Source organism: Carassius auratus, chromosome 11, assembly GCF_003368295.1.
Source record: "Carassius auratus strain Wakin chromosome 11, ASM336829v1, whole genome shotgun sequence".
Lineage (NCBI taxonomy): Eukaryota > Metazoa > Chordata > Actinopteri > Cypriniformes > Cyprinidae > Carassius > Carassius auratus.
The window spans coordinates 6,782,022-6,808,835 of NC_039253.1; the positions used below are offsets into that span (position 1 = coordinate 6,782,022).

Below are 26,814 nucleotides of genomic sequence, written 5' to 3' on the forward strand. Positions count from 1 at the left end.
TATATAACCATGTCATCTTAAAAAAGCGCTTTAGGATTAAATAAAACCTCTGATACTCAGCTTGTTGCATTTTAAAAAAGAAGCAATGCAATTGTATGCATATTCAAATCGCCTACTACTACTATCTAAAATGACTTAAAGAAACATTACCCAATAGATGTTATCAACTACACGCAATGAAGCACACATAAACCCTGGAAAAGGAAGGGCAATTCACATGTTGCACATTGATGAAGTTTTTGAGCTTTTAACTGCAGCAAATACAAATACTATTATAAGGTATACTAATTTTGTTAAGTTAGTAATGTTTATGCTGTTCTGACTCAGAGGAAGCTTATTCGCTGCTCATGTCACTCATATTACACATTCATAACCTTCCTTGGATGACAAGCTTCTCATACACTTCCACACTCTGTTCTGTCCACAACAAATCCAGAGAAACCTTTCTACTAACAAAACATGAAGATAATAAACACGATTATGATAGTATATAATTTGCATGAGATTTTCATGAGAACTGGGTTTTTTTCATAACAAAAGGACTTTTAAAAGAAAAATGCTTGGCAGATGCAGTGAAAAACTGCTTATAATAGGCTACACATAGCATGTTTCAAACACAATGAAAAAGTAAAGTAAACACATATTAATCTCAGTTATGTAGCTTGATGCTAATGTTAGTCTAAGGGCAACCGTTCAAGCTAAAAACCTAACAGAACCTTAATGTTGCACTGACTCAACAAATTTGATTTAACCACCTCAATCAACTTTTTTTGACTTAAGAAAGCTTTAACACATGGCCACAAGTAGAACCCATTTCCAAAGAACACAATCTTTACTCAACAATCTTAAGCAGAATCTATTTTCAAGTGTCCTCTTCCAATCCCCAGCGGAGACATCTCATTCTGGTCCTACAGCGGACAAAGCCACAACTGTTTGACAATAAATGCTTTTAGGCAGTCGTTGTCAAAGGTGGCTGAAAAGAGCTGAACACAGCACTCAAACAGGGACATCAAAATGGACGAGCAGCTTCCATTATGCCCATTGTGCTCAATAACCCTTGTAGTGGTTGCTACCAGCTGCACCTGAGACTGGTTGCAGGATGAAAAAAAAATTAGTTCCTCAAGAGCCCCTTTCACACTGCACGTCGGACCCGCAATATTTCCGGAACATTGCCGGGTCGCCTTGTGTGAGAGCAACCACGTCCCGGGATTGATTACCGAATTGAACCCGGGTCAGGGATCTAGTAACATTGCGGGGTTCGACCCAGGACGAGCGCTGTGTGAACAAAAGCCAGATCTAATTCCGTGTCGAATTGATGACGCGCGTTATCGCGCGACTCTTTTACCGGCTGTTTTGAAGGAAGATCAATGTTCGCGACGAAAACACATGTGCAAACTGTAATGAAGCAGAGATCAGTTAGTTCCTCACTTTCTGCGCTGACGCCGAGATCTTTGCTTGCTTCAGTGAAAGTATAACGTGCCTAGCGTTGACTACTCGTACATTACACGTCACGCGCTGATGTCACGTGTCGTTACGGGATCTTCAAGGGTTGTGTGTGAAAGCACGCACATATCCCGGGTCATCACTGGCAGTGTGAAAGTGCAAAATCTAGCGACCAGGGAACAATTGCAGGAACACTTTACCCCTGTATTTGCCGGAATGGCAGTGTGAAAGGGACATCATACTAGGGCTGTGCAAAAAATCAAATGTGATTTTCATGTGCATCTCATCAGTAAAGGTGTTCTGTGATTAGAAGTACATCTCCAGCACATGCATTCAGATCAGGGTTGCCAGGTTTTCAAAACAAATCCTGCTCACTTGCTTCTCAAAACTAGTCCAAAACTAGCCCAATCACGTTTCCAGGAGGTTCCCCGACAAAAATTGCATCCCGGGGTTAAAATGCGTTTTTTGGAAGGGTTGCCTGGGTAAAATTCCCATTTCAGGGGCTAAACGTTAAATATACGTTACAATAACGTTAATATCACGTTATTGGTAATGGGGTCGCTTCAACCCACAGACATGAAAAACAACCGCAGACTTGGCAACACTGGTTCAGGTGGAGAAACATTTACTACACAGAGCCATAGTCCACAGACAAGCAACACAAAATTTATTTTATCGCCCGGAACGAAACGCTATTGGATTAGTTTTGAGAAGTAATTGGGCAGGTTTTGTTTTGAAAAACTGGCAACCCTGATCCGAACGCACATGTTGGAGATAAACTAATAACCACAGGATCACTGTTACTGACAAGATGCGCATGAAAATCGCATTCTATTTTTTTGCACAGCCCTACATCATACATCATGTAGTATAAAAGGTGCAATTTAACTTTGGAAAGAAATATCATTGCTCTCTGCTGTCTTTCCCGACGACATCAGGTGTTGCCAAAAAACATGCAAAAATTTTTCCTATTTGCATGCCACAACAGATCAGATGTCAATAAACCACATTAAATATACTTTAGTACACATACAAATACAGGAATAAAGAGGCTAAGTCTTAATTATGAAAGTGAACTAAAACAGAAGCAAAAATAAAATTAAGAATATTTTGAAGAATGTTCAAAGAATGTTTTTAAAAACTTGAATTTGAAATCCTGAGAAGAATGTTCTTTTGAAAATCATTGCATCTGCGCTGATAGCCTTGTGGGTAGGGATGGGTACCGAAACCCGGTATTAAACTGGCCCCGGGGCTAAATTATGAAAGACCATAGTATCAGTAAGATCTGACGGTATCGGTTCTGCTTTCGGTACTGGAGAAAAAAAAAAATGTACTATGTATTTTTGCTTAATAATGTTGTCTTGCACATTTAATCTCGCCAAACATTTCTAATGTGCGATCATATCAAGACGTTTGTCCGTGAGATCTGCGTGAACTCTCATGCACGCCGCGGAGGCTGTCTGTCAGTCACACACACACACCACAACGAGCGCACGCACATGCATTAACTGTATGTAAACTCCTGCTTAATAATAAAGAGTGACGATGGCGAAGAGATTTGCTTAATTTTATTGTGCACATTTTATCTTACCAAACATTTCTAATTTGTGATATTATTAAGTCGTTTGTCTGTGAGATCTGCAAGAACTCGCATGCGCGCCGCGGAGGCTGTCTGTCAGTCATACACAACAAGAACGAGCGGGGTACACGCATAACAGTACGAAAACTCCCGCTTCTACAAAGAGTGACGATGGCGGAGAGAGTAAAACGTTCCAAAGTGTGGTTATACTTCACTAGAGTTAATGCTGACAACCTTCGTTGTCATAAGTGCAAAACAATATTTGCATGTAAGGGTGGAAACACAAGCAATCTGTCAAAGCAAAAGTGCATTACACTGTAAACCCTGATAAGTTCACAGAACTCAAAAAATATTTTGTAACAGATTACACAAAAACATTTAAGTGATGTTTTTAAATGTTTTAAGTTTACATAAACTTAAAAAATTTAATTCCAGTTGCCTTAAATTATCCCAGACTTATCTTAGATAATTAGTTTTCTGAACTTATAATTAGGGAGTAATTCACTCATAATTTTATCTATTTTTCAACTCCTATAATGTGGGAAATACACTCAAAATTAGGCTTTTGCTGTCCATCCTCAATCTAACCACAGGCTCTACTCTTCACCACAACGGTAACACTACAAATCCAACATAACATAAACCTTTGTAAAATCTAATATAACACAACATTTATGTATTAACTTATGTCCCTCTATGTTAATCTTGTGTAAAAACACACAAAATAACACTTAATTTCTAAATTTATTTTCCTTGTTTTCTGATGCAAAGCATGCTGGGAACTAGAAAACACAATCATTTTAAGTTCACCTCACTACAACAAATTTTTGAGTTAACAGAACTTATTTAAATTAAGTCCAATGAACTTTCGTTATTATTTGAGTGCAATTAACTAATTTCATTTGATTAATTTCACTGTTCGGTTTTACAGTGTATGTGTATCGACTGCCTAGCTAGCTCGTCTCTAATTGTTGCCCCATCTACGTCAGGTATGTATGCTAAAATCATGTTGAATCAACGTTGTTCATGTCATTTAAAATAAATGTAAAATCTCCCTGGTTTGCTAACCTTCCGTAGAAATTCTGTTGATTTCTTTTATGAAAAATGAGAATTAAATCAACATATTTTCTACTTGTTTTTAAAATTCCAAATAAGGAAAAATCAGTATGTAAATGTAAACATTTATTTGGCTAACTTAAATGCACAGCACCTCAAGTTAGTTTACAAAATAGCCAATTGCCATATTTTTCAACCTTTTAATTTTATATATATATATATATATATATATATATATATATATATATATATATATATATATATATATATATATATATATATACACACACAGTGGGGATCGAAAGTTTGGGCACCCCTTGCAGAATCTGTGAAAATATATATATATAATTTTTTTTTTAGAAGCTGCAGCTACTATGAACCAACCAACTCCTCCTAACACCTCTGGTCCAAGACAAGCCCATTATTATTAATTTTACATAAAAAAAAATAAAATAAAGAAATGTTAATTCTGTTCTCAACTTGTTCTTAAAAAAAAAAAAAACACACACAACACGAAGTACCGATAAGAATACCGTTAAAGTACTGGACCGTTAAGCAGTATAGGTAAGAGTAGTGATACCATTAAAACCTTAACGATACCCATCCCTACTTTTGGGCAGCACGCCGACAAACAGGACTGTTGCTCTACGGGCGTCCCAAGACAAAACCTAGCACAAGGAACTTTCCTCGCCCCCTTATCTATCTCCCACTTCGCTTCCTGTCAGCTCTTTACTCAACACTCAAGTTTTGACAAGAACAGCCATACAATCATATCAACTCCAAAATCATTATTGTTAAAGGGGTCATTGGATGCAAAGTTCCTTTTTGTTGTTGTTTAAACATAAATGTGTGATGAAAGTGTTTGTACTCATCCCCCTTATAATGATGAAAACCCACCCAGTGTTTTTTTTTTTTTTAATCCTTATTTTAAAATCCCCTCTCTCAAATCAGGCTGTTTTAAGATTTCTGTCAGAATTGCGTAGTTCTGCACAGGGTGCTCCCATGATAGTTGACTGACGCGGCTGTCTTAAGCCACGTTTCCACCGCAGGAACTTTACCCAGGAACTAGGGACTTTGGGCTGGTACTCTGTGTGTTTCCACCACAGGAACCAGGAACTAAATAAAGTTCTGAGTAAAAAAATGCCCCTCAGAAAGTCCCTGCTGGCGAGGTAGTACTTTTTCAAACGGAAGTTACGGAACTTTCGGGGGAGGGACTTGGGCACTAAACATGTTGATTGGTTGAGTTCACGCAGCATTGGTTGAGTTCAACCTCCATTTATTCAGATAATTTTCAAAATATTACTTTTATTGTGTTATGAAATGTAATTTTAAAAGTATTTCAGGCGAGAATGTAGTTGTTTAAAACTCAAAACTGTGGTTTATTTATAAAGACAGTGCCTATTTAAAAATGTGTTTCGCTGATCTCGGAGACGTGAGCTCCACGCGATCAGTAGGAGCTCAGTAATCATGTATCTGCAAAGAGCAGCCTCACCTCGGCTAGACCTTCTGATATGTGCCGCTGGCTCTGATGTCTCTTTAGTGGTCAAACATAAAATATCATTTGTTTATGATAATGAAAATAAAAAAGTCAAATATAATATTTAGTTTCATTGTAATGGCTGTATATATATGCACATATCCCTGAACTTATTACATTTCTGCAGCTGTTATTATGTTTAAATGAAAACGAAAGAAGGCAGTGGTATTTGATAGCATATTTCGTTTTATTGTAAATATACAGTGAGGAAAATTGCAGTAGTCAAGGGGAGCTGACTGATGTTATCAAGTACGCTCTTGTTTGCAGAATTACTAGATTTACATCATCACGGAAAAAAAATCCAGAGTCAAATGCGCAAAGTCTGAACTACCGAGGATGCAAGTCCTAAATCAGCGTACTTTGTATTGAGAAACGTGCACAGACCTAAGTCACCAGACTATTTGCCTAATCTTCCCGGTACTGTAGACCGCGGTGGAAATGCAGAAAGCTACAGGTCTGGGGAAAAAAAGGTCCTGGGGAAAAAAGTTCCTGGTACAAATGTTCCGGGTAATTTTGGTGGAAACATGGCATTAGCTTATACCCGCCCTGAGTGAGCTGTGAGTTGTCCACTATTGTGTCCACTCCATAGCAGTAGTCATTTACTCCCAACATCTGAGCCACTGAATACGCAGAGGAATAACGTTTATTTTGTTTTTGAAAGAATGTGCTGATCCCCTATCTGCCTAGATGCATGATCCAACTTGTGGGGTGGAGTCAGCAGAACTCATTAGCATTTAAAGCAACATGGACTAAAACCGCTTGCTAAAAACAGAGCTGAGTGTTTTTTACACTACCACTGAGAAATTTTAACCGAAGTATGCTATAGACTTTTCATTAAGACCCTAAAGAATCATATTAAATTGTGTAAAATGGGCCTCAAATGACCCTTTTAATAAAATATAAAATTTACTATAGGAATGTTAATATAACACCATGTCTATAGAACTCAGTGATGCTGTCTACACTGGACGCGGCATGGCACAACAAATCCGTGACAGTAAACTGATGTCGCATTCTATTTGTAAGGTATTGACACAAAATTATTTTCAACATTGCTACAAAGAAAGCAATGTTCAACAAATATTTTTTTCAAGAACTGCACTAAGGAACATTCCAACCAACATCTTGTTTAAAAACATTCTTACTTACTTTCCTCAGAAGTTTTGTGAATCTGACCCTTGAAAACGAGCATGAAATATCTCAGATTAGTATTCGACAATACCAGCTTGTCAAATGCAAAAAGGTTCCCAAATGCTGTAAATGTGCAAAAAGCGCAAGGTTTTAATTCAGCCATTTTCTTCTTACTAGGGTCAAGCTTGTTGAATGGTGGGACATATTTCTCTAGAGTCAAAGAGCTGTACTTTCAGCTATTGAACAGTCCACCTCAATCTGAAGTTGAAAACAGACCAATCATCTCTCACAGACAAACTGGTTGCCAAAGCACAGTACAGAGCGATGAAGGGGGCAGCTGGGGCATAGATGAAACACAAACGTGGGCCAGAGCCTGTAGCTCACGGCAGGGGGTCTGGCGTGTTTTCCCTGTGGCCTGGAACATTTCACCGAACCCATATGGCAAAGTAAGAGATCCTTTATTGAGGGCAATACAAATGGCTTCATTCCAGCACCCATCGGCCTGGTAAAGATGTGTAGCAAACATATGGCTACACAGAGATGCTCTGATGTACAGCGCTAATAAGTGTCCATCAGCAGGCTGTCTAATTGAGTAATTTAGAGCTAATCAGGGGCAGGAATTAGAGGAGATTACATACTAGTCTAGCGCTGGCCTCAGAACAATGGTCAGTAATCTGTGCTGATTCCCAAACCTAATCAGGGGTGCGGAGCTCTAGAGATCCGGGTTTAGAAGGGGGCTCTGTCTGTCCGTCTGTCAAAGCTTGAAAAAGTTGAAGAAAACATAAACATAGTGTCATAGAAGAGGGTACAGATATGATGGTAGGGCTCAACAAAAAGATAAAAAAAAAACATGGTGATAAATCTCAGCATACCATAAATACAGCTGTTGTAATTTAATTAAAATTAATTTACAATTGTTAAAGTAGAAAATAAATATTAAATGAAATAAATCTTTAAAAAAATATATTTAATATTGTAGAATACTCTTTCTACAAGCAAAAACATTTTACCTTTGGGGTAAGTGAAAGTGCTTACAAGGCAAGTAAACCTGAACTACTGGCCAGACAAACTAATTAAATGAAGACAAATTAAAGATGGAAATTAATATAAAGAATAAAACAAACATTCTGAAGAAGCATCAGACAGTATTCTAGAAAATCTCCAATTTGCAGCTACAAATGTTATTCAGTACTTCCATTTTTTTGCTTTAAGAGATAACATTAATTCTGATAAGCTTACAAGAAGCTTCATATGGGAAAAGTGTGACAATCTACAGGCCTTATCTCGGCTAAACCAGTGACAGGTTGTAATCGTTTTCCTAAGCACCTGCCCTCATGAACCAATCCCATATCTGAGGATCAGCATAAGAACGTGTTTAAAGACTTCAAAAGGTTTAAAGGTTTAGTGGACTACTACTTTCACTTCCAATTCTCTGACAACATAAAAATCCACTTCTTTCAGGAAATGCTTGAAGGGAATCTCCAGACAATCCAATTCCACTGCAAACTGAAATTTCCTGAGTTGCCAAACCATGTGACCATTACAGAACAGGTTGCATAAATAAAAGCATGCATAAACATCTGATTATTGAAGTCCTGAAGATAATGCAATGAAGCCATTTATGATACTGTAATGCAGAAATTACTTGGTGGTAATTTGACGATGCTAAAAAGAACATTATTTGGTGTATTTGGTGTAATGCAATGTTATTACGCAGATGTTCAAAAAAACACATTATTTTCCACAAACTGTACATTATTGTTCCTCTCTGCCCTGCCTTTCTGAAACACATACATTTTTATAAAGCTCATCGTTCACAGCAACAATATTACAGCGAGATTAAAAGATACACCTTCTTTCTTTGTGTAAACATTTGCCTGGTGTTATGCAAATCTTCCAACCCAGTGAAGTAGATTTGTGGGGGCGTGTTTAATAAGGTGTTTAAGGAAGATGGATGAGTCTTAACTTTTATAAAGAACCTCTCTTTGGGTTTGAGACTTTAGTCTTTGTAACTTAACATATCTTATATAAGCCTGATTAGCTTGTAACACTCCAAAGCCAAAGGAAACGTTGAAATTGCAAATTGCAATTCATATGACCTCTTTAAAGCTACAACTGTATGAGACAATCATTAGAAAAATAAATGTTGACAGTTCATAAAACAAGCTTTCAATATATCCTTAAATGAAACAGACAAGTAACTCACACGCCAGGCTGAAAGTAAAATATTTCCTCATAGGATAAATTCACCCATTCTCATGTCCTATTATCTCAAATACAAATTTTATTTACATGAGTTGAGAAAATGGCATCATTTCGATTTTAGCTTCTTCAATACAGGCGAAGATGTAACTAATCCCAGCTTGTTCTCGGTTCAAGGTTGCACCAGGTCACAATCTTTCCTACTGCCTCAGTGCACGAGAGAATGTTAGCTGCATGCTTTGTCACTGTGTATTAGGCCTTCTGCCAAGCATGTAAAGCCTGTAATGTGTCTAATGCAACATGACCGTTCTGCCGTTCCCTATGGCTGTGATTCTGCGTGAACGTGACAACTCCTCAGCGACCACCCGCTGCCTATCCATTGGTTAGAATACCTGAGGGAAAATAAATCACTTGGTAACAATTTCAGAAGCCTCTAAAAGTTCCTTTACCAACTAAAAAAGCTGGCATTTCTCAAAAGGAAGTTGTGTGGGGGATTAAGGAAAGATAAAACGGTGATGAAACAGTTCAAAGAGAGAAGGTATGGAGCGGGATCACAGGTGATCTTGAAGCTGCATGACAGCAAGGACAGAAAAAAAGATCAAAACTTACAGCTGAGCGAGAGAAATAAAATAATATTTAAACTTTGTCCATAAATGCCAATATAGTGCTAAATGTATAGACCATATTCTGCCCACAGAATCATTGAGTATGAAACATATATCGCCCAGTGATTAATGCTTCTTTTTGAAACAGGGGCCTGAAGGGAACATGCATAACCGCTGAAATTCCTGTACTTAGTGTCTGTCGAAAGCTTATAGTTCTGATCTAACTGCCTTGAGTTAATGTTTCCAGCTGATATCCATAAGATGACTCACTAATACTCATTTCAGACTCATTCACCCGCTAGCATCATGCACACACCAACAAACACACATTTATCAAGTAAAACGGGCCTCAGGGTTGTAGGAGACAAAGAGCATCAGTCATCTCAAATTAACCCACCCCAACAGACTCTCTAGGGTTCACTTATTAGGGCTTCAGTAACAGGTAAAACCTATTGTAAGGCAGTCTGCTCCCTTACAAAGTTTTCAACCCACACATCTTCAAAGCATAGATCACAATTAAGACTTCATCCTCCATTGTGGGAAAAAATTAAATGAGAAGTGGCCCACATAGCAAACGAACTATTACGATTTAAACATAAATTTAAAATATTCACCAAAAATCTACTTCATTAACATTTTTTACCTGTCAATACAACCCTCTATGGACATCTTGGCAATTGAATCGCCATTGGCTAGTACATTTTTTAGTTTACTCTTCAGGCTGATATATGTCTAGATCTATAATATATATCTATATTTTGTAAAATGCCATTTATATATATATATATATATATATATATATATATATATATATATATATATATATATGAACAAAGGTCTTACAGGTTTGAATCAATGGCAGGTAACCTTCATAACTTGTGGAAATCTACAAATAAACAAAGAAAAATACTTCTACAGTACAGCATTTATTAATGTAAGTTAATGTTTACTAATACATTATTAAAATCAAAAGTTGTATAATTTAATGTTACTTAACTAACATGGACAAAGATGTGTAAATACTGTAACAATGTATTACTCACTGTTACTAAACATCAGTTAATGTATTAATAGGGCTGTGACGGTCACCGTGGTGGTAGTGCATGTGAAGTCAAGCACTCTGTAACAAGCATTAGGGCTGCACGATATTGGGAAAAAATTACATTGCGATATTTTATTTTTCTGAAATATATATTGCGATATGAACAAACAAAAATGGGGTGAGCAGATTTACATTCTCATTTTAAATGATTTAAACATCGACACCATCATGTCAATTGATTAATATGCGCGAGGGAAAGAGAGAGCAAGACAGCGCTCATGTTGTTTGAAGCGCTCTCTCTCTCTCTCTCTCGCGCGCTCTCTCTCTCTCTCTCTCTCTCTCACGCTCTCTCTCTCAAATTTACGGCACACACCATACACAGCGTTTCCTTTAGTTTGGCAGTTTTGAGCACAAGAAAATACAGTTTATGCATTCAGCAAATTAATTTTGTGTTGGGTGATGGACCTTGTTTGGGAAATCATCTCCTTTCATGTCACCCATCCACGTTTGTTCAAGTTCCAGTGATTGCAAACGCCTGGGTGGTCAAGTTTGGTGAGGCTTTCTCAAATTGGCCAAATACAAAAGAGAAAGCGATAATTTAAAGTTGTTAACAAGAAATGTGGCAATGATTCCTATTTTAAAGAGAGCGCGTGCAGGCGATGAGTTAATGCGCCGCTTGCTTGGTTGAGTTAGGCTGAGTCCGTCTACTGTCTACGCAGAACTCTAAGGCAGTAGAACGAGGCAGCTAATTATCGGGATTTGTCATATTATGTCGAATCCAGTGTAGCTTGACTTATTATGAGTTCTATTGTATTTTGTCGCGGCGCCTCACTCGTGTCCAGTAGACATGGATTTTTAACTTTCTTATTCAGTCTAATTTCTTGTTTAACGGTATTAATTCTTTGATATTTATTTCTAAAATAAACACGAGCTGACTAGTTGAATTGGCTGTGTTAGATGAGTGAGACAGTGCTGGGCTGCTCCAGGACAGTTTTGAAAACCATAAAATAAATTACATGCATGCACAGAGTTGAGGCAGCTTTAAATCGCCTTTTTGCTAATTCCATGAATTAACTGACCATGACATTGCATGCACATATTTTATTTCACGCTTGATAAGAAAGGATACAGGCTACAGCACATGCCGGCACCTTTTTGCGTGCAATTGAAGAGGACGCGCTGTGCAAAGTACCGTTTCTGCGTTCACCTGACTCACACATGGCGCTGAAGTGAAGTGGAGCACGCATTTGAAACGTCCAATTTTTTTATACATAAATTATATAGATCTCAACGCCATGCCACTGGCAGTAGTTGGTCCATTACCACTGCGGTGGTAAAAATCTGCAACCGTCACAGCCCTATGCATTAAATATAGTTAACAAACGGAACCTTATTGTAAAGTTACCTGACCGGCTATAAAGGTGAAATCGGTTATTTCCACATGCATGAGGATAACAGGAAGAGACATGCAGTAGTTATGTCACAAGAGCGCTTTCCACAGAATTCCGTTTTTAGAACAGCAGTGCAGGAAACACATCCACAGAGTGCATCAGAATCCAGCCACTAGTAGCCTCAACCCCAAACAGATTATATAGAAGACTTTACAACTAAAATAACCATTATTTTGTACTGAAGTATTAAGGCTATTCAATTTAGAATACAAGCCAGTTACCTTGATAGGTATTTTTGCCTGATCACTAAAATGTCAATCTCTCAATATACACTACCATTCAAAGTTTGGGGTCAGTAAATCTTTATTATCATTAATATTAATATATATTTTTTACTTTAAACAAGTGCTGTCAAATGATTCATCACGATCACATCCAAAATAAAAGTTTTTGTTTAAATATTTTAATATATGTGTGTGTGCTAATGTGTATATTTATTATGTATATAAATCCACACGTGCGTGTATATATATTTCAGAAAAATATGTTATGTTTATTAAATATATTTATTATATAAATTATGAATATAAATATATACATGTAAATATTTGTAAAATTATATACTTTATGTGTGTGTACATAATAAATATTTATAATACTTTTATTCAGTTATATGTATTCAATGACTTAAACTTGACAGTAAAAAACATTTATAATGTCACAGAAGAACTTTATTTTAAATAAACAATTATCTTTAAAACTTTCTGTAAAAAAACAATGAAAAAGAAAATCATGACTTTCACAAAAAATAAGTACACCAAAAAATGGTGTACTGGTGCACAAATAAGAGTCCCTTTTCTGCGAGCACTGAAGCTGCGCGAGCTTACGGTTACCGGTCCGACCGAGCCCTGAACACGAGTAGACTGTGAAGAGATGTTCAGATCAACTTTTCACGTGTTGGATGAGAAACGAAACTGACTAAACTGTGACGAACTAAAAGTGGAACTTGCATACATGTTTGAAAAGCCAGAAGTAAACGACAGTTCTGTATAGGATGATTATTTTTATTTTACCTTAAAATAACATCGACTTAATTTTATTTAAAAATCACCTGCTGTAGCACACTGAGAAAAAGTGTTTCATTCGTCCAATTAAAAAATTTTAGGGTAATGATTCACATCTATATTTTTTCACTTGAGAGAATAGTTATTTATTTTTCATTGGCTCAAGTTAAAAAAATATAGATGTAAATCATTACCCTATTTTTTTTTTTTTATTGGATGAATGAAAATGCTTTGCATCTTTGTTTTATTCGCACCGACATTATTAGATTTTAACATTTTTAAATGATCCATTTATATTAGGGCTGTCAAATGTTTAAATTTTTAATCAAATTAATCAGAATTTTCAGTGGATTAATCATGATTAATCACTGTTTGCCACTACACCTGAATCCTAACCATTTTTTTTCTGAAATGCATACCAAAAGATAAATAACAGGATACAGATACATAATTTTCATGTATTGATTCATCAATATGTGGTTCTTTTTTTCTGAATTTCAAAAGTTTAACATTTACTTAGATCAAATTTACCTGAGCACTATATCAAACCATGCCATTTAACTACAGATAGTGTAAGAGTTTTAGGTGAACCAGTGGTTAAATATAGCCACATATCTATGAAATTATGCATAGAGAAACTCGATACAATGAACTCAGAAACACAAACATGCGCCACAATCACATAAGCAGCACTCTGGGCACTCTTGTTTTTGGGAGGTGTTCATTTGCTCTGCCACAATACTTTAGGACCGATATTTTCACGTTCTGAAGGCTTCAAGTGCCAGTAAAACCAAGTAAAAATGCATATGCTTTCCCAAACAGCTGTAATTTTCGCTGCATTGCATGTAGGCGTTCTGCGCATGCGCAGTGTGAAACACAGGACGCTATAACACAGTGATCCTCAAATCTGGCTCGCGAGATCCACTTTCCTGCGAAGTTTAGCTCTAACCCTAATCAAACACGCATGAGTTTGCTAATCAGTGTCTTTAGGATCATTAGTAAATCACAGGCAGGTGTGTTTAATTGGAGTCTGCGCTAAACTCTGCATGAAACTCGCGAGCCAGATTTGAGGATCACTGCTATAACAGGAAGAAGAAGCTCCAGCGTATCAACTACCAAAGTCGTCTCTGTTTATCGAGTTTGGCATGAATGTATTTGAGAGTAAATGGGGTAAAACCTTAAGCTTCTTCGGTGTTTTCGCCGCGGCGCTCGCCGCTGTTTTTTTACTATCTTGAGAATTCAGAGATCAACGAGACTTTCCTAACCTGAATAATTTGTCACACTGCGCATGCGTGAAATGCGTTAAAATATTTGATTTTTAATTAACGACAACCAACTAATTAACGCCGTTAACATGCTATTTTTGACAGCCCTAATTTATATAGCAAACTTTTATTTAGTCTGTAAATAAAGACACTGGTAAATACTTTTTTTTAATTATTTAAAACCAAATTTAAAAACTAAAATACTGAATGCTGATCAAGAATGTGTGTTGATTGTGTTGTTTGGACTCTAAAACTATGCAGTTGTTGCCTTAAATTTAAAGATTAACTGTAACCCTGTGAAATTAAAGGCCAGTTCTCTGTAGTTTCAACCCAATTCAAAAACAAAAGCTAAATGCTGAAGTCTGTAACATCTATGTTTGTATTGAATGTAGGTTACTTAGTGTACATATACTGCCGTTAATTTCAGATGGTTGCAGTTATTGTTGTCAATAGCCTATTAAATACCAAATAAACATCTTGTTTATGCACACTTTCCTTCTTTCTTGTTTGTTGCTTAAAGATAAAAAATTAAATAAAATCGGAAATCGGTATCGGCCAGTTTGTTTGTAAAAAAAAAAAAAAAAAAAAAAAAAACGGTATCGGAATCGGTCATTAAAAATCATGATCGGTGCATCCCTAATATATTTTTAAACAGAAAACAATTATTTTAAATTGTGATAATTTCACAATTTTACTTTATTTTATTTTTTTATCAAATAAAAGCTGAGCATGAGAGAGTTTTTAAAAACTTCTGAACGGCAGCGCACTTCTAATATTGCCATAAAACAAAGGTTGATCTGCCTCCAAAACATTTGCAAAGGTCAGAACTCATGTATAACAATCTGCTTACAGAGAAACAGGAAACGGCACAAAACTGACGAGAGAGTGCAAGTGCTGGCGATTGTTGATGGCCCGCATAAAGGACATTAAGGAAAGCCTTGTCCCCTCAGGGCTAAGAATGCATTAGTTGGCAGTGAAATCCCTCTTTCCCCTGAAGCAAACACTAGAGCTCTAAACAAATCCACTGCTATCTCCATATAGCGTCTAATCACAGAGCATGTTGAAGAGGGTACACGGATGTTCAAGTGCATTAGGAATGTAACATAAGCACCTGAGATGACGGAGACGAGTGCATGAGCAAACGTCCGTCAGCAGTTGCTGTTGTTGCTTCCCACAAGTCTGATAGGTCAAAGGGGTGAGGCATGTGAAGTTAAGGAGATTACAAAAAAAAAGCAAGCATATACTGCAACAGGCAAAATCCAAATCTCATAGCGTTGTCTGGCAAAGCAGCAGAGAGAGCTGACATATGTTCATCGCTCGACACGAGCTTGCCGGGCAGCTGAACACTGCTCCAATTAGACCTGCCTGCATCAGAATCCTTGATGATGTACTTTGTGAAAAGCTCACTGGCACAAAAACATCACGTAAGCAGCACTAATAAGTCTGCTGAGACAGCACAGACTACAAATGAGAGGAGAACAAGGATGGGAATCATAAACAATTTAGCAGCGGTTAGAGTTATTTAAACATTCCACTCTTGTAGTATTTAAAAAAAAAAAAGATGTATAAACAAATTATAAAGAATTACACATTACAAGCACTTCAGTTCTCATAAGTGCTGTGTGATTAATCGAAATAGTCATAAAATCATGATTTGAACATGCACAATTTCTAAACAGAGCAGACCTGGGATAGGCCTACGTAAAGTCAAGTTCACACAATCCGTCTGTGGTAGGGCTGTCACTTTTTATTCGATATTCGAATATGCATTCGAACATGACGTGAAATACCCGTAATCAAACTATAAACTATAAATAAAACATGCAGTTTTTAAAATGCCATGTGTAGCGCATGTTTTATAGCCTATGATTAGACCGTTTGTTTTTTTATTTTATTCTTTGCCATCTTATCCAGTAGAGGGCACTCTAGATGCATTGTAGTGTTAGACCCATGATCAAATCAAGCGAATAAGAGCTAGTAGCCAGTCACGTCTGTGCGCTCCGAACGCGTGTTCTCCACCGCGGGGAACATTGTAAATAAAAAGACATCCACACTTAATCCAGATCAAATTGCTAGACTGGTGTTCCTTGCAAACAATATTAAGAAATGAATTAGCGATTTAGATATCGCACACACTCAAATTGCGAATTTATTTTCGATTAAATCGCACAGCCCTAGTTTTTTCCCATATGTTTGACTGACTGTATTTTATTATTATAATAATAAGCACAAAAATGAACTGAAACTCTGCGTTTTTAGTTCATTTTCGTAATTTATTATTTCAAGTAAAATACATTTCTTGTATAGGCCTATTTATTTGCTATATATAGTCTAGCTTTATTATGTTTTTCTCTGCTCGCAGAAGCGCTGCAGGTGTGTGATGTGATATGAAGACACATCCTTATGTTCGGTTGTTTGTTGCTTTCTGTGCATGTAAAATTAATCCCCGGGAAACAAATGTTAGTATTTTTAACGGGTCACAGACACTTACCGTTTCTAATTTAATTCAATTCAAATTTAAAACCGATCTTGTCGATTAACGGTTAATAATCAGTTAATGAGCGTCGGTTGGGAAAAATAACCTAAATGAAAATCCCTAGTAGACTTTTTTTAATCCATTAACATTAACTTTACAATAAGTTTTTTTTTTTTTTTTTTTGTTAATTATATTAGTTATCATGAACTAACATTAAACAATACTTTAAGATTTCAAAATGCTGCAGTATTTATAATGTTAATCTCAATATTTACATTTTGATCTCAATTACCTCTATCCCTAATATTGCTTTCTCTAGTGAAAAGGTCAATTTATCTGAATCAGGAGATAAACATGCATAGATCAAGCATTGTTAACAAGCAAAAACAGTCCAGAGTAGTATGTGGGTCGATTTTTATGGATTATGGACTCGTGTTTTGGCCAGGATTAAATGTGGAATATTGTGATGTTTTTTTTTTTTTTTTTTTATTCTGATGACACCCATTTACTGCAGAGGAAACACTGCTGAGCAAGTGATGTAGTGCAAAATTTCCCCAAATCTGTTCTGACAAAGAAACAAACTCATCTCCATCTGGGGTGGCCTGAGAGCGAGTACATTTTCAGCTAATTTTCATGTTTGGGTGAACAACTCATTTAATTATTAACAAAAGAGACCTTACTGTAAAGTGCTATAATTATTTCTTGGTAAAACAGAATTTTCTCATTAATTTGCAACAAGAAGCATTTGTGTGCACAAAACAAAATTGCATGACGTAAAACAAGAAACAGTAAACCTTTGCGTTACACCTAAATAACGCTCCGTATCTGGCACAGGTCTGCAGCGCTGATGGAACACCCACACAGATTTTTTATTTCCCTCTCCAGCAGCCTATTTCCCTCAGCCTCTACTCAATCACTGGCTGAAACAGAGGTGTCTGAACTCTAAAGGTGCCATTACAACATGAGAGATGGGGCATGAACAAGAAAAGCGAAAGATAGACAGACACTACGAGAGCGGGAGACTGATGAAGAGAAAAGGGACTTGTAAAAAACTATAGACTCAAATGAAAAAACAAGAGGATGAGAGCAAGAATACTGAAGAAGAGCAGGTTGGCCAATGGCCAATTTGATGCTAATATACACATAGCATTATAAATATTTATTCATTTACATATATTATATATTTATTCATTAAGCAGACGCTTTTATCCAAAGCAACTTACAAATGAGGACAGTGGAAGCAATCAAAAACAACAAAAAGAGCAATATATAATTTATATCATTATATGATATAGTAATGATGCAAGTAATCAGCTAAAGTGGTCAACCAATGGTAATACATCATTCTAAAAGATTGAGACTATACAATATCATCAAAGTTTCTGTCCTGCGAGTGCTGACATCTGCAGTCAGTTGGCCATCTTTTAAATCTAATAAAAGCATTGAACAGTGGCACTTCAAATAAAAAATGACAGCTTAAGTCTGTTTCAGTGCAGACAATGAGCCCTCTATTCTCACTGAAACACAGGCTCAGTCTAAGTAGAGTGATCTATTGTCGACTTGGCAAGTCATTTGTTGATGGAGGTTCAGATTTGTGCCGCCTGTGTATGATCTTCTTAAAAAAAAGAAATCTAATTCACTAGATCACTGAAATTAGTGTCATATAAAACCAGAGACATCTGGTAGCAGGAAACATCAAACGACAACAAAAAAAGCTATACGAGCTTAAAAAGCATAACATTATCACAGAAGCCCATAAGAGCAAAAGGAAGAAGAGCTTACTGAAAAAAAAAAAAGTTCTTCATTTTCAAAATATAAAAAAATACAATGCCAGAAAATAATATACACAATTAACATTTTTGTGGATTCTTACACTTCTTATATATATAATTAATCAATGTGAAATAAACAAAGTTCAGTCAATTTACAAAACCAATGACTAATGTGCACAATCAGTACTTGTCAATGGAAGTCAGTAAAATATGTATCTGGAAAAACAGAAAATAAACATTAGCCACTGCTTATGATGAATACATTCAAAATGCATAATTTAGCATAATTTATCACCAAATAAAAGTTAGTGTAACTGCAGATGTTTTTCCTCAAAAAGAAATAAGCTTCTCAGCTACACTTTTCTCATGTTAGTGCTAAGAGAATAAATCTTACGAGGGCTTTATTCATTCCCATGTAATGCCACATCTTATGAAACCCTATCCAACACGCCAACACATTACCTCATTTAGCCAAAAGGCTTTGTTGAGGATAAACGGTTTCATTTGCACCCAAGAGCTGCCCAGGAATTCCCTAGCAATTTGCTCTTTGTGGTGTTGGAGTAAACTGTGGAAAAACGTGTGTATAAAGTGCACACTTGGCATTAGAGCGTATGCGATTTCTCATGGGGAGTATTTGTTCTTGACAGAGGCTTTCAGTGTGTATCTCTGAGCCATTTAAAAACGCGTCCCTCAGTGTGTGCATCTCAAAAGACTTGAAACGGAATAAAGTCTGTCCCTGGACAGTGTCTCTAAGGAGGCCGCTGCTAATTGTCTGACAACTGCAGCATGGAGCTCCAATTAATTCCCCAACAAGAGTTTAGAAGTGTTTAACCCTTCTGCTGCGCTGACTACAAAAGGTGAAGGTCTCTGAAGAACTCAATTTGACCAAAAATGATGATTATGACTTAAAACATGCATGGAAATAATTAAAACAGCGTGTCCAAAAATGAATCATCCTCAGGCCATCCAAGATACAGGTTTGTTACTCCATGGGAATTATCATGGAGAAATGGAGCATTACATAATTTCCTCACCAATGGATCCTCTGCAGTGAATGGGTGCCGTCAGAATGAGTCCAAACATCTGATAAAAACATCACAATAATCCACACCACTCCAGTCATCTGATTAATGTCTTAAAATAAGTCTTAAGAATCAAATCAAGATGATTTTAACCTAAAACACTCAGACTAGACAAGTTTTTCGCTTAAGCAAGCAACATTACGGATAGAGGACTCCTACTTGGTTTACTATTATTACAAAGCAACATTTTTATAATGTCATCTCACGTTCATGTTCTAAATTTAAAGTCAGGTTGTGTATAAAGCTGTTCCACTCAAACACTTCACTTGGGCTTGATTGTCTTAATTGAATCTGTGTCACTCAAGTACCTACTCACTTCCAGACAATAAAAAGTCCTACAGATAAAGCCAAGCCACACTGAACGCAAGTGTCACTTTTAGCCACCTCTGATGTGTTATCAGACGTATTGGACATGCTGAGTCCAATATGATAAAAGGCAGGTCTATTTATGGCAACAGCCACAAAATTAACTTGGTATTACGATTCCATCAATTCCATTGCATCCATTTATGTAGAGCCTCACATCAACATTACTATAAACATAAACATCTAATTAAACCTTTAATTGTACAAGTTGTTGTGTTTTAGAATTAAAATATCACTCAATACAGCAAAAAAATAATCATGCATCTTATATCTATCTATCTATACTCAAGTTGAAAAGGGTTATGCAATGAACTTAAGGGGGTGGGGGAGCGGGGTGTAAGATTGTGATGCTTGTGTAATATTTGTGAAATGCAAATGTCCGGCTTTGTACATGTCCACTGGTTGAATACTTTAAATCAAAACACTATATTAAATAAACATGAATAAACAAAAATGGACATCTCTGAACAAGTATGATTGAATTAGGCTTCAAAGACAGAGCTTGCATTTGTGCACACCAGATAAACCGTAAAATGTAGAAAGAAGTTGACCTATTCTTCCAGTTTACAACCAATGGCTAAATAACAGTATTTACAGACCGGCGATGACTGGCTGTAGAGACCAGGAAGTACTCTGAATAAAGAGAAGCTAACAAAGAGGCCTGCCTCGACTAAATAAGTTACATGAAAAGCATTTGAGTAACAACATAAAGCCCTGAATGCACTCGAACAACCTAACTGCAAAACTGAATCATTATAAAAGTAGTACAGTGAGGGGGAAAAGTACATTTTCAACACCATTTCCAAGCTCGTAAGGTAAATAACTGGGACGCGCTTCATTAATATCTCTCCAGAACAGCTGTTTGGATTAAACAAACACAGATATTATTCCAGGCCTCTGCCAATAATAAAAGTAAAACCCAAACAGATCTAGAATGAACTCGTGCATATTTCTGCACTAATTTTCCCATGCATCTCCAAGCAGAGATGAAGAAAGAGACACTATATGTAGCAGATAAACTGAACAGAAAAAAACAGTGTTAACCGTTGATATTCTGACAATTATGAAAATGGTAATGCGACTCATGAACAAAAGATTGACCCATGTCATTTCTAAATAAATGAAATGTGGCTTTGGACACTAAAATCCACACCTCATTCTTGATCATGGTAATCAGAAACCCTCCCAATGACAACAGCACATTTAAAGATTCTAAACCATTTACATTATGTCACCCTTAAGTTATTGTAATTACTTCTAAGAACTGGAACGCAACCCATAAAAAAAGAACGGTAACACATGTGAGTTTATCATCACATATTATGCAGATGGAAACTGTAAGAGCTTTAGTGGCATACAAACAGACCTGTATTTCCTCATAAGCCTCGTCAACGGTGGTGACTTGGTGCTGTTCGTGTAAGGCAGGCTCATCACAGAAGAAGCACACCAAGCTCTTGTCACTTAAGCAGAAGAGCTTGACCTTTTCATGGTCCTTGCATGGGTACGAGTTCCTCTGGGCGTTCAGGATGGCGTCCAGAGGGAAAGCGGCATACCTCTCCACGATGTTGGAGAGCTTTAGGCTCGGGGACAGAAGGGGATCCGTGAAGGTCCTCCTGCACTCCGGGCAGTCTCGCATCCCGTGATGCTCCTGTCTGCTCCAGTGCTCAGTGATGCACTTACGGCAGAAGTAGTGCTCGCAGCCGAAACTGACAGGGTCTTGATAAATGCTCAGGCAAATGGAACACAAGAGTTCGTCCTTCAAACAGCAAGCCATTTGAATTTACGGAGGGGTCGGTCTCGCACTGTGCAGGTAGCAGGACGCACAAACCCTGAATCAGCTGGGCTCTTTGAGGCTTGAAAATGTTCCTCGACTGATTCCTGAAAAAGAATAAGTAAGACAGACACTGTAAAGATGGTTCTGCAACAGGCATACTTTGATAAGTTTGATATTAGACACTCGGATGATCAGGTATAAAGGCTTTAGACATGAACTTTGTCCTAGATTATCATGAACTTATCAGCAAATGCAGATAAATCTGATTGAAAGTAGACAATAAAATGTCAATACTCCTTAATTAAAAATAGAAATATTCTCTTTTTGGACTCATTCTGCAAGATTCAATAGTACCTTATAAAAAAATATTAAATTTTCATTTAAGAATGTAAAAGTATACTGCCTGGCTAATTAAAGACATTCATTTCTAAAATAATTTTATACAGATGTCATGCAGTCACAACAGACTTAACTAAGAATCAAATGAATAACTTGTATAAATGAAGACCAAACCTTTCTTTGAATGAAAGAATGACTAAATGTCTTTATACAAATAATTTTTTATGAATTTATTTTGCAATGCCTTTTCCTTTGTACAATTTTCTGTATTTAATTTTACTTTTTTTCTTTATATGTAATATTTTCCTATTATAAAATATATTTGTTTATTTAATTTTTTTAATTTAATTTATATTTATTTTCTCATAGATTTGGGAATCCATAATCGTGTAAAAACACACACACAAAAAAAAAATCAGAAATCTTTCAACATTATATTCCCTCGCTACTTACTAATTAAAAACTTGATAAAATCATTCAATTTATACACGCTGCCACTCTGTTACCATCGACTTCCACTGAATTTAATATTACGAATCTGAAGTGATCAAAATACATTTTAATTTGCTAAATGCAAATCATTAATTCTCAAAATTAGGTTATAAATACTGTCACCGTAGACTTCCACTCTAGTCCATTTAAATCAGCGGTTTAGACATCAGAAAGCTCTTGTACACCGTGACAATTGCAGAAAAGTTAGAAATATCACTGATTTGTTTTTAAGACAGCTTTTCAAATAGTTTATCTTCCCTTTTTCCATTGTTTTCTTTTTACTGTTTATCCAAGCCGGCTGCTAAATAATTAGCCAGCTAGCAAGATGTGTAAACAGATTTCCTATCTTTTAGGTCCTCTCCAAAAACGGACATTCTCACTATACTAACTTACCCTAAGCGGTCCAGACGCGTTGTACTGTGGAAACAGCCGACTGTCACATAATTGAAAGAGCAGGTCGTGGTTTTAATGAAACATTTTCATCAGGTCAGACCGTTCAAAGCTGAAGAGCGACCGCACGCACAGCTCCTCTCGATCGCTCTGCTCTACTCTCAATCCAGAGGCGCACAGCAACGGAGCGAACCAACTCCACAGGGGACACACACGCTCAACAGATGGCAAGATAAGACAGCTCCCTCGGGACTTTGATTTGTACTGTAAGAAAATTAAGTTAAATACACACCTCTCAGTTGCGTTTGTCATCTGGGCTGGATTTGTGAAGGATATGGGACGTTTTTATACGAGTGAAGCTGAACCCCTCCCGCTGCTGTGATGGTACAGCCCTGGCGTCCTCATCATTGGCAGAGATGAGCATATGATAATTTAAGAGTGATTGCTCGCACTCTGCTGGCGTGTGTTTGTAGTGAGGTCGGTATGCTAGTACATTGTTTAAATTAAAGAAAACATCTAAAAATAATTATAACGTTTGAAGTTTTTCATTTAACATGATTATAAAGTATAGTCAAACCAATCATCAGAAAGAATCACAGCGTGTTTTATTTTACTTTATGGTGCTCTTAATCTGCATATTGTCAGTTTTGTTCAGGTGCATAGACTTCAATGGAATTATATTATAAATATTAGATTAATAAATTATATAATACACACACACACACCCGAACACACTTACTGTATATTATTCGTTATTATATTAAATAATAATTACATTATTATTATCCATAACTATAAATATTATATATTTTTTATTTATTTGTTAATTTTGTTTATTAAATAGTATAATGTTTATTTTAAAATAATAAAGAATTATTAATAAAGAAAATAATAATTAACTGTTAAATAAATATGTACTGTCAAGCCTCTACAATTGATCCAGAATGCAGCAGCGAGGGTTGTCTTCAATGAGCCAAAAAAAGCTCATGTTACTCCTCTCCTCATCAGGTTACACTGGCTACCAGTAGCAGCTCGCATCAAATTCAAGGTACTGATGCTTGCCTAAAAGATGAACATTGGCACGGCACCAACATACCTCACTGGTTAAATCTTATGTGCCCTCCAGAAATTTGTGCTCTACAAGTGAATGACACCTTGTGGTACCATCCCAAAGAAGTTCAAAATCACTCTCACGGACCTTTTCCTGGACTGTGGCCAGCTGGTGGAATGACCTCCCAATCTCAATTCATACAACTGAGTCTTTACTCATTTTCAAGAAACATCTAAAGACTCATCTTTTTCACATGCACCTAACAAACTAATACTAGCACTTTAGCACTTACATGTGTAAGTCGCTTTGGATAAAAGCATCTGCTAAATGATTAAATGTAAATGTAAATGTAATAAACATATAATATTATATAATATATCATATAATATAAATATTTTAAAATAAATAATAAACTTATATTAATAAACGTATAAGGGGGAGGAAAAATAAATTAAAAGATGAAAATGCTAATTCATTTATACATCATGGGAGTATTTGTACTGGTAAACTAAAGAAAACATCTAAAAAATAATTATTACATTTTAAGTATTTCATTTAACACAATGCTAAAGTATAGACAAACCAGTGATCAGAAAGAATCGCAGCATGTTTTGATTTAGTTGGTTTCCATAATCAGCAATGAATATTTTCAGCTTTTGTTTAGGTGTATAGACCTCACTGGAATTATATATACACACAAACACATACGCATGGATGACCAAATTCCTCAAAATGAAATAATAAAAAATGGATCATTAAATAAATAAATGCACAAGTAATTACATAAATTAATGAATGAATGAATATTTATTTATTTGTATGCATTTAACCCCTTAACTGCCACTCACATTTTTTAGCATAGACTTTATAGTGCATGATTCAAACTTAAATTTGTACAATTCATGATTGAAAACATTTTGTAACATGATATTGAATTCACATGGTATTGCAATGTTTGATTTTAAAATGGGTTTTAAAGGAGGAATTTTGAGATCTTTAGTTCTTTTTTTTAAAACAAATGTCAAAACTCCTGTTATAATGTAGATTTTTGAGGGTGCACTCTTGTCATAAATTAATCGATTACTTTTCCTACATAATTTTTAACAAAAAAACATTGGTAAAATATATATTTGGGAGTCCTAGACCTTTCCAATGATATATAGTTTGTCAAGATTAGATTAGATAGTGAAGTAAATGTAGGCATCCCGTATACGGGACGGGTGACAGTTATTAATTATTTAATTATGTATTTCAAAATGTATTTCTAAAGTATATATTTCAAAATGTATTTAATTTTGAGTCCTTTGTCCCTCCATACATAATAATTATCTATTAATAGTTATATAATATTATATATCATATTATAGCAATTTTATAAAATAAAAATAAAATTAAGGTGGAGAAAAAAAAATATTTATACATCATGATAGAATTTGTACTGGTTTTAATTTATGTTCACGGTTTTCTTTTTTTTATGTCTAACTTTTACATTCTTCCTACTTATGAACGCAGCAGGTTATCAGAACAAGTTTAGCTCAAAACCCTCATGGTGCGTCACTGGTCAACTGTATGACTGAATTAATGTCCTTATTGTCAAAGTGCTTTCTAAAAAAAAAACATTGCTTTGCTCATGCACCACATTTCCCGACACTGCCTGACGTCTCACTTAAGAAATTGACCTTTGATCACCAAACCTTTTGCTGAGTTATTTTAGTGCTCATGGTTTGACTTGTGTCAAAACACATTTAACAAAGCCAAAAGAAATAAGGATCTTCTACATCTTTCCCCATGCACTTTACAAGAAGAACTGCTGATTCATAAATTTCCTGCACTTATCAGACACATTCATCAACACTAGGCCTTGTTTATTAGTGTAGTTTCAGTGTGTGAAAAATCTGAGGTTCTGTGGTTCACGTTCATTGTTTGCATCTCACAGTTGCACAGCAATCAGTATGTGCAACAACCCATGCGTTTATTATGAAACTGTGCAACAAAGATACTATCAGAATTCATTCATAGCTTGCACACATTGCATTGGAGAAGCGGTGTGCTTTAATGGGTAGACCGTTGGTTTGCTTCTTTACCTCAACCTGATGTCAGGATTTCCTGTCACAGAGTGCAGTGCAAAGCAGCCATTTCCCACAAACAGAATGCTATCTCTGCTGTTTGCTTACTCATAATCATTGTTTTAACATATTGCTGTGCTTTCACCACAGGGATGGATTCGAATGGAGAATGCAACTTACTAAAATGACTCACTGCCAAGCACATCTGGGGTTTCAGTATGCACTGATGGCTCTGTGCGCTCTGTTAGAAAATAAAATTTCACATGTGTGCTAGTTTATTGAAGCTGTCCACTCTCAATGTCCAACAGTGGAACTTTTTTCTGAATCCATCCCAAGTCATTTTTAATGTCACATCGCAATTTGTCATTTATTCTGTGATGGAACTAAACTGAAGGGCTTACACACACACACACACATTATTTTATTAAATTATAATTTTCTGATTTTATGTATATAATCTTCCTTAAATTACAATTGAATATATATATATATATATATATATATATATATATATATATATATATATATATATATATATATATATATATATATATATATATATATATATATATATATATATATATATATATATATATATATATATATATATATATATATGTTTTGTTAGAATTTTATATATACATACATATACAGTACACACACACACACACACACACACACACACACACAC

General features: G+C 35.8%; 1 protein-coding gene across 2 annotated transcripts in view; it reads right to left on the reverse strand.

Moving 5' to 3' along the window:
• The window catches only part of LOC113110879 (E3 ubiquitin-protein ligase TRIM62), a 52,561-nt gene extending 29,302 nt beyond the window's left edge, over positions 1 to 23,259 (reverse strand). Inside the window, exons 1-2 of one of the 2 annotated variants that reach the window (XM_026275144.1) lie at positions 23,010 to 23,259; positions 21,378 to 21,889 (exon numbers count right to left, since the gene is read on the reverse strand). In XM_026275144.1, the coding sequence (XP_026130929.1) occupies positions 21,378 to 21,785 (408 nt within the window). In that variant the 5' untranslated portion in view covers positions 21,786 to 21,889; positions 23,010 to 23,259. The remainder of the gene's footprint in view (positions 1 to 21,377; positions 21,890 to 23,009) is intronic. The other variant, XM_026275145.1, reaches the window with a different exon arrangement.
• Positions 23,260 to 26,814: the final 3,555 nt, after the last annotated feature.